General features: G+C 34.9%; 1 protein-coding gene across 1 annotated transcript; it reads right to left on the bottom strand.

Moving 5' to 3' along the window:
- Window positions 1-2,582: 2,582 nt before the first annotated feature.
- On the bottom strand, window positions 2,583-9,767 carry TMTC3 (transmembrane and tetratricopeptide repeat containing 3; the record flags this gene model as incomplete). Its single annotated transcript, XM_009588104.1, has 6 exons — window positions 2,583-3,588; window positions 5,137-5,363; window positions 6,173-6,342; window positions 7,526-7,629; window positions 8,938-9,049; window positions 9,651-9,767. Coding segments are annotated over 6 exons (1,542 nt in total), but the record flags the coding sequence as incomplete, so codon positions are not given.
- Between the last annotated feature and the right edge of the window lie 205 nt (window positions 9,768-9,972).

The following is a 9,972-nucleotide window of genomic DNA, read 5'->3' as shown; positions in this document are numbered from 1 at the left end:
ATAAGACATCTCTTCAGGTTTCTTCAGCAAGGACAGCAATTGCATTGTATGAGAAGAGGGCTACAAATTATTTTAATATGCCTGTCCCATCCTTGGCAATTCCCAGTTTTTGTGTATTACTAAAACTGGGAGTTCTGAAAAGGGATGACATTTGTGGTGTTCTTGCACATGAGGATGGCAGGGAGAGGAGAAAAGATAGGTTGAATTGAAACGGGAAAGACACCTGTTGATTGTTCTCTTCTTGCTGCAAGCAGACAAAGCCAAAATTATTCTCTCTCCGATAGCATTTGCTCAGAGGAAAACTATTTTGATTATTTTTCAGAAGTTATGCCACTTCAGTTTACTGAGTAATTTTTCCCATGGGAGTTTAATTTTAAAATGGTTGACACATCATAACAGGCTAAATACAACTCAGCACACGGACATTAGTCAAAACACTTGTTCTTACTAAAATTTCTTTAAAAGAGACAAAGGGGGCATAGTACCCCAGACTGAAAGACAGACTGAAAGACTTACCTCCAGCATCTTTCAGTTTACATTAATCTGATTATTTTAGTTAAACCTGATGGCATCTCTTAGCATCAATAAATCTAACTATTCTTGCTAGTCCCTAAAGAGCAGCTACTTGGATGGTCAAGATGAGAGCAGCGTGACAGAGGGTCAACTGCAGAAATCGAGAATGTGCCTTTCCTCCCCTCTTCAATTTACAGACCGAATGAAAGCGGTGTGGCAATGGGATTCTGGGAGCTCTTGATATAAGAGAGAGGAGAATCCAGGCCTGCTCCATCAGAGAGAAAGTACCTTTCCTTACTGCTTAGTTCCTTCCATTTTCAAATGAATGTTCCTTTGTATCACCCAGAACAATGACTAATTCTTTCGTAAAACAAAGGTTTGGAAGGAAAACTTAATATGCAAGTTAGTGTTTCTATAAAGGTCAACATACCAGCTATTTTAGCTACAAGTAACCGAGTTATTCACAGACAAGGTAAACCAGCAATTTTCAAGGTGTGGTCAACAGATTCCTGGCAGATCTTCACTACACTGCACTACAGGCAGCACTTAAAACTTCCGTATGAAGAACGGCGGCACACCACGTACCTGTTCCTGTCTGCAGCTTTTAAATCATGTTTTTAAAAACACACTTCCCCCCCCCCCCCAGTTATTACCATGCAAACAATTGTTGTGGTAACATTACAAATGATACATAATAAAGAAAAGGTCCATGCAAGGACTTCAACCATTTAAGATCCCTCCCACAGAGATAAATATTGTATCTTATAGCTGGATTACGATTTACTGCCCGAGGCAGAAAGTTGAGCAGTTACGGAAAGGATTAAGTTTAAACAGTAGAGTTGCTAAGGAATACTTCGACATCATGAAATAAGACAAAACATGAAGAGCAAGAGTTAGATTTAATCATTAATTAAACTATTACTGAACCCAGCTCTTACACTTCTTTTCTTTCTCATAATTAAGGAAAACATCGGGTTTAGGTAATTGGTAGTATATTTAAACAAAAATATATGCATTGCACAAGGATAAAAGCAACACTGAAATTGCAAAGATTTTCATTTCATGTAAGAAATTACAATGATGCATTAGTGGAAAAGTGTAAATGGGAATATTTTAGTAGTCAAAATAAATATTTAATAAAAACCACACACCCATGACAAAGTATCAAAACAACAGAACTTAGTATTTGGAAGGATACTATCTACATTTCCTTGTGTTAAACATTGCTAAATCCAGTGGCTTAATTATTATCACACTGCCTTCAGCAAACATTGCTTATATAGTGTTGTAAAAAGTCATAAGAATAGAAATACTGTTCCAATGACAGAAATAGTAAAGCCAGTTTGCTATAAACAAGGAAGAATTTAATACACCAGGAGTCAATCCACAGCCACTGATTTCAAAGCCAACAAGGACTACTGCATAGCATACTGGTTACTGTACCAAAAGTGCATTTATCAGCATTCAATGAACTGGGGAAAAATTGAGAAACCCACCCTTTTTTATATAATTTTTAAAAACAACCGGATGATTTACAGTTGAAGAAAAAACACACATTTCCTTTAAAAGTAAAAGCATAGTCTAAAGATCTTAAGAGCACCGTAGGATTTCTATCAGGTAAAACAGTACAAACCATTAGCATTGTAAGTAAAGAACAATTAAAAGGTTATTATATCATTCCATATTTAGAACACAACTGAAAATTTTAGTGTGTTGTTGCATCCTCCTATACTACAACCAGTGGCATTTTGAAGACTTTTTGTTACGTTCTGGAATCAAATAATGCAAAGAAAAATTCTTTTTCATGTATAGCAGAAGTCTAGACAGATTTAAACTGATGATGTGTAAACTGAAATGTAGATAATGGTAATACAAACAGATTTATATCGGGGAAAGCAGCAGTGTCTGGCTTACCCCATTAATTCTTCATTCAGTTCTTTCACTGATTCTTTGAAAGTAGTGTTACTGAATATCCCTGACTACCAATGATTTTTATGAGTGCTATTTTCTCACAATTAGGATTTTGCATTTAAGATTATTCTCAACCCTTCATCCTTCGATTCCCACCCATCCCCCACATCATATTTAAAAGTTGCAGTTTTCTCACATAAAGCATTGTAATGCCTTTTGCTGTTTGCTAAGTGATACGCAGCCAACATTATTTTTAATTTCAAAGCACTGAGACCACTTTCCAGTTGGATCACATGTCAAACAATAATTAAAAATAGTATTCTCCCCTTATTCTATTGTGACATGATAAAGACTATTCACCATTTAATATACGTTCAATCTCTTCTAGTCTTTTCAAAGCAGCAACTCTCTTTTTCTCAATGTCTTTGATTTCTTTTGTAGATTTTTTGGGAGTCTCTTTGTCCATATTGGTTTTCTCTGTTCGTTTCTTATTTTTTGAGTGCCCTTTATTGTTATCAACTGTTGTTTGGGTGGTTTTCTGCTCATTTTTTACTTCTTTCAAATTTTGAATTTTTTTTTTTTCTTCTGCAGCTGCAGTCCCGTCTGCTGGAAGTGATGACTGTTCCGTAGCACTCAGTGATGCAATTTTACTTCTAACTATGCTTAGATGACGCTGAATATAGTCTTCATGAGGTGCCAGTGCTAGCGTTTCAACCAAACATTTTTCCGCTTTTCTTAAGTCTCGTTCTTCGAAGTAAACCACACAAAGATTATGTTTTCCTTGTACATTTTTGGGATCCAGTTCCAAAATTTTTTCAAAACACATTTTTGCTCCAACGATATCCTTCTTTTGGTTCATAAGGATATCTCCTTTCAAAATCAGACCTTTGGTATGATCAGGGTAGTATCTCAGCAGGTCTTCCAGGACAGGCAAAGCCATCAATTCTTTTCCTGTCTGAGAATAAAGCAGTGCCAAATTGAACAAAGCACTTCGGAAGTTTGGTTGTAACCTTATGGCTTTCTTCATCCATGCCTCTGCTTCCATATCTTTTTTGTCATCCATTGCCAGCATGCCCAAATTGAAGTACCCATTTGCATCCTGTGGTTCTTCTTTCACATAATGTAGCAGTCTTTGTTTAGCTTCAGGTCTAAGCCGAGCATCACCTAAATGACAGAAAACACATTTAATTCCAGATTTATTGTGAAGGATTTTTACACCAGGCCTGTAAAATACTAAATTTTATACAAATTAAAATGTAACATCTTTAACACAACTGTTTAAAGGGAAAGGGTTTAAAATGCTACTTTCTATTGTTGCTGTGTAACAGCAAAAGTAAATGACATCTACCTTCTTTATAGAATGAAATACTTACAGTTGACTTGTAGCCAAAGTCAGCATCATTATTCTATTATCTGTTGAATTATATTTAGGTTTGGTTTAACAGATACAAAAGGTGTCTCTACAAGTTTAAGAGAAGTTATTTTCATTTACTGTAGAGCAACTGGAATGCAGAGATGATGTCAGTTCTGACAAACCAGCTCTTACAGAGGCCAGCTTGGGAGTGGAAGATCTCATTTTGTTAGATTGAAAAGAGTTTAAAGACAGAGATCACATAGGGTGACTTCAGATGTAGCCAGGCTAAAATATCTTCTCACACCAAAACAATAAAATCTGTAACTCCCATATTTTAATTTGCATCAAAGTTTGAAAAAGATATAGTAAAATAATCTTATCTGACAATACCATGATTAGCTAAACTAGCTTGTGGTCTGTGCTATTTTTCTGAATGCTCCAGTGAACATATTTTAGTAAGGAATTCCAGGCACAGACTTACTGAAAGATGGGGGAGCCAGGAGCTGGTTTTAACTGCCTTCTTTCACCTCCTGAAACAGTGCTGCACCTTCCAGTATGAAGGTGAATTGAATACTAGATAGCTAATGCTTCTGCTTGTTTGAAGCCCCTTGTGCTTCTACAGACAAGAAACAAGGCATTCCTTGTACTACCTAACTTACAATGTGAGAAGAGATGGAGTATAATCCATTTGCATCAGTTCCAATCAACTCTGCATTACCTCTTTCTTAGGGGTAGCTTACCATCCCAACAAAAGGGAAACAAACCTTACTAGTCACTTGCCAAATACTCTTTGCAACAGCCTGAATTCACAAAAGACTTATGCTTACGCATACAACTAGAAGCTATACATATGAAAAAAATAAACTCATGAAAGTCCAACTTAATTCATACTAATTAGCAGTATTACAGAGGAACCTATGAAAACATTCACATCTCCTAGGGCTAGATTTAAAGCCCACAGAAGTCAGCTATATTTTTTAGTAAATGAAGAATGAAATCAATCAATATAAATGCAAAACATAGATATTACACATTTTACTAAATATGATTTTTTTAAGATTATATAGGCACAATTTTGAAGATGTTTTTGTAACACTTCTTTATATGTATAAGATGTTATATTGTAAAATAGCACTTGTATGAAAGATGTTGATCAGCTAAGGTATATGTACATTTTGCACAAATTCCATACGCTACCAATAAATTACAAAGCTCACTATTATAATAACCAGTTTCTTCTTTGATAATGTTATGAACTTCTGCTTTCCAAAAATAAAACAGTTCATTAAAAAGAAGTTAAATAATATGGATCTATAAATGCAAATATATGATATTTATATAAGGGACAACTAACATACCAGATTCCTGCATTAGCAGTGCTGAGTTGAATAATGCCAGTTTATGTGTTGGGTTGAGTTCTAGCGCTCGGTTGAAATTCTTCAGGGCTTCTGCTGGATCTTTCAGTTCAATGTAAACAATTGCCAAGTTGTACCACAGGTCTGCATTGGTTCTGTCTAGTTCTAGAGCTCTAAGATAAGCTTCCTTAGCTTTCAGAGGTTTGTTCATTTTCAAAAGTAATTCTCCCCTGTTGAAGAATAAGATTTAATCTTCAACTTTTATTCATACTAATATGAAAATAATTGACAGTTTTTTTTGAAATTTGCCTTCCTATAGACAGTAGATGTGAGATAACAGCATTTTTTCTTTTTGTTTGTTTGTTTTAAACACAAAACAATACAGGGCCTTCTTTACATACCATTCCCAAAGCTTTCAGCTCTCAAAAGTCTGTATACAACAAATGCAGATGCAGGACAAAAATAAAAAAAAAAGTGATCAAGGGTTCCTGATATTGGCTCTGTAATTACACTGCAACAGCTATAGTTAAGGCATCTTTGCACCTCCCTAAGTCCCAATGGGAATCACAACTAGTAAAACCGTGAACAGAAGCCTCAATACCCATGACCACATTACTCTTAACTGAAAATCACATAAATGTCAGCTAAATAGATAAGTCTTGCATGTTCTGGACCACTTTTAACAAAGAAGGATAAAGAAAGCTCCATGATTCAGACTAACCAAAAGCTTTTTAGTTCAAAACTAAACTAGGAGATTAGAAATTTGAGTTTGAGATTCATAAAGAAATCTGATGGAAGCATCTTGCTATACAATGTTTGAATACACAGCCTATGTGGAAACACACCATTTGAAGGAGGAATTTAAAAGAACAGGGCTTGTAATGAATAATTGATTATTGCCCCAAATCTTCATCTTCTCATTTAGAAATGAATCAGTTCCAGCAGCTTATTCAACTGTATGAACTAAATACTGTTCATAGCACTGCAAATACATAAATGTTTATTCAAGGATAAGTATCTCTAAAATTAGAAAAGATACCTGCTGATGTAAGCCTGCTTGAAATCTGGCCTCATACTAATTGCTTGTCGATATAATTGATCTGCTTCTTCAAGGCGAGATTCATTTGCTCGAATTAAGTTTGCAAGATTAATATAAACATTCAGATGGTTAGGAGCAACTCTTGCTGCGTACTTTTTACCTGGAATAATCTGTCAAAAAGTGTACAAAAACACAGATGAGTAAAAATAAGAAAGATAATCAGTATAGATCTCTGCCACGTTTGTTTTAGGGTATCACTGGACATTAGTGTGCATGCTTTTAATGATTACAAATAGCAATTCTTCTATCCCTGAAAATCATACCAAAATATAAACAGAGTATTTTTTCTTCTTTAATTCCATGAAGACATAGACGACTTTTATATATTTAAGACATCAGTTAATTAAGCTCTACTACTACCTAATTGGGCTCATGCAGATAGCCATTAGAAAAACCAACCAGCCTTTGCAAAACTTCCCCCATTCAGACAAAGAATATTTTCTAAAACCTAAACTGACATTCTATCAGACATTTTCATTCCTTTTTTTAACCCTCCAGCCTAAGATAAGTGTAAAGAAGATTTTACTGGCCACTAATATAGCAGATGAAAAATAGTTGTGAAAGATGAAAATGTTATGACCTTGCAACTGTAGTACTGTTTATACTTTATCCTTCTAGAATCTTCATACTGTTTCACAATACAAACTTTTTAATGCCATGCTTCTACTGAAGGGACTGATGATTTTTGTTTTAAGTCTCATTTTACCCACAGCTTTTGTTACCTTCATACATTCTTCAAAATACTGCTCTCTTTTTCTCCTAAAGAGCTAGAATAAGTAATATTTTCTATGTATAAATATAACTTAACAAATGTTAAAGGTAACAAAGCACATGTTTTTAAAAGTATGTTCAGGCAAAGATTTTTTTGTTGCTGCTGTGGCTGCCTTCTCCCACCTCCAAAGCTGCATTTAAGCCTTCTGTTGAGGGCTTAGAAACTCAGTCATCATCAATGTATTAGCTGTAAGTGAAAATAAACCCACTGTGACTAGAAACTGTAGGGGTGCATTTTTAACTGCTGCTTTCTTTTATACCCTCAATTTCAGCAAAAAAACCCCACAGCAGTATAAAAAGTAACTTAAAATAGTTTTAACAAAGAAGTTCCAAGTTAGCATTTTTTTTTTTAACAGCGATGATTGTATATAACCTACTCTTTTAAAAGCTAGGTTTAAAAAAAAAAACCCTAAAGTATACAGCAACACAGAGCTTCATGATAGATTTTTCATATTTTTCCTGAATGTAGGTCTGAAAGAGTTCCCTCCTGTGGTGGTAGATAAAAATAAAGCTACTAATTACCTGTGGCATCAATGATTTAGCAATCATATATGATTCTTCGGCTTCTTTAGTTTTGTTTAAGTTTTTGTAAGTTCTTCCTACATTCATGTGGGCACCAATGTCATCTTAATAAAGAAAAGAATGAAATTTCAAATACTTCCATGCACTGAGTATCATGAAAATAAATACCTATGCCTTAAGAGTAGCGTTAAGTACAGGTACTGCATAAAAACCAACAACAAAAAAACCCAATGCTATATTATTTTTCTTCTTGATTATGAGGCTAATAATTTAAGCATGAACCAAAGATGGATTATAAAGTTACTTGGGAAATGGTAAAAAATTTGAGGTGATACTTCCACGTATCTATCTTTAATCTCTTGCTATAGTACAGGCACACAAATTGAAAGTTATTTATTAGGCTTCTAAAAGGAAAAAGGAAAAGTTGTCCAGTACTACCGAGAACTTCTTTTGCAACAGTATGTAAAATAGAGTAAATGTGCACTTTGATACTATCTAGATCTTGTAATTTTTTTATACTCCTCCCTAGTTTTAAATAGGAAAATTAAATAACGTTTCATAAGAAATTACAGTTTAAGTTAATTCAGAAAGAATGTGTCCTGGTTTCGGCTGGTATAGAGTTAATTTTCTTCCTAGTAGCTGGTATAGTGCTGTGTTTTGGATTTAGTATGAGAATAATGTTGATAACACACTAATGTTTTAGTTGTCACTAAGTAGTGCTTACACAAGTCAAGGACTTTTCAGCTTCCCATGCTCTGCCAGGTGCACAAGAAGCTGGGAGGGAGCACAGCCAGGACAGCTGACCCAAACTGGCCAACGGGGTATTCCATACCATATGATGTCATGCTCAGCATATAAAGCTGGGGGAAGAAGGGGGACGTTTGGAGTGATGCTATTCATTTTCCCAAGTAACCATCACACATGATGGAGCCCTACTTTCCTGGAGGTGGCTGAAGACCTGCCTGCCGATGGCAAGTGGTGAATGAATTCCTTGTTTTGCTTTGCTTGTGCGCGCGGCTTTTGCTTTACCTATTAAACTGCCTTTATCCTAGTCCACGAGTTTTCTCACTCTTACCCTCCCAATTCTCTCCCCCATGCCACCGGGGGGGGAGAGAGCGAGCGGCTGTGTGGGGCTTAGTTGCCGGCTGGGGTTAAACTATGACAGAATGTCATCCAAATAATAGTTTTAAATGGAAAGTCTTTGCATCATTTTATAGATAGAAACTTTTCTGGAGGACTTTTTTTGAGTTTATTTCCAAAAACTATGGATTAATTAACTTAGTGTATGACATTGTTTGATGTTCAGTTGGAGAAAAACAGATCATTGAGGAGATTTTGTTAAGTAAGCTAAGCATACTGAAATACTAGGAGTGCAGAGTCACCATTCAATGGCAACTAGTCAAAGTTTTTACCTGGTTGCACTTGCGTGGCTTGTATGAAGAACTGCAGAGCTCTTTCAAAATTCTTTTCATTTTCTAATGCATGCCCCACATTGTTCCATAGTTTTGCATTGTTCTTATTTACCTAAAACCAGGAAAAAAGATACCAATGCATAAGGTATTAAGCTGAAATTACATAACAACTGATTTTCTTTTAACTATGTCTTAAAGATGTAAAAATGCACAAGCTGTTATATGTAAAGAATACTAAAACACTGCATACAGAATGATTACATTGAACTTGTTGCTCAACATTCATTTATTTTAGTTATTTGTCCCTAGAAATACCCAATGTTTTAAAATTCATTATAATTGTTATGGGATGTTGTACAAACTACCCTATCATGCCATATGCACATTGAAGAAATTACTCTATGCATCAAACTTTTTGTAGATTTTTGTACTGAAACAGATCATGCTTTCATTCAGGTAAGAGAATACATTCAACCGCTTTAATACAAGAAAAAATTATCATCTATTTCTTGCATATGAATTCCTATGTGTGCATCACACTGCTTTTAAAGCATTCCCAAAAGCAACTAATTAGATGTTAATACTGTCAATGTAGAAATAAAAATGGCACAACAAGCATCATTTCTCTCCATTTTTATCATGTTCTACTGCAGCTTTTTGAGAAGAACAGCAACACAAACTTCCCAATATCCCTTTCAAATATAATACAGTACCTTCAAAGCTGACATAAACAATGTGTACTCTGACTCCCAATCCCAGTTTCTGTGCAGTGTTTTTAAGGCATGAGTGAACAGTACTGCAGCCAAACAAACCCAAGAAATTTTTCTTAGCACGCTATTAAATAAAACAAAGATTTGTTATAAGCAGATAAACAATTCTAATTTATACTAGAGTAAGTATCTCATATACCAGGAGGCAAATAAACCGAGGAACATATTTGTGAATGGTATATTCAATTTATTTGCCTCATCGCCAAATGGCGCACTCCAAAATTTTAAAGGAAATAATGTCCAATTTCAAGTTAATTTTGTTATT

Source organism: Fulmarus glacialis, unplaced genomic scaffold (assembly GCF_000690835.1).
Source record: "Fulmarus glacialis isolate BGI_N327 unplaced genomic scaffold, ASM69083v1 scaffold46301, whole genome shotgun sequence".
Classification (NCBI taxonomy): domain Eukaryota; kingdom Metazoa; phylum Chordata; class Aves; order Procellariiformes; family Procellariidae; genus Fulmarus; species Fulmarus glacialis.
The sequence above is the reverse complement of the archived record's forward strand: the minus strand, read 5'-3'. Positions and strand labels throughout refer to the sequence as shown.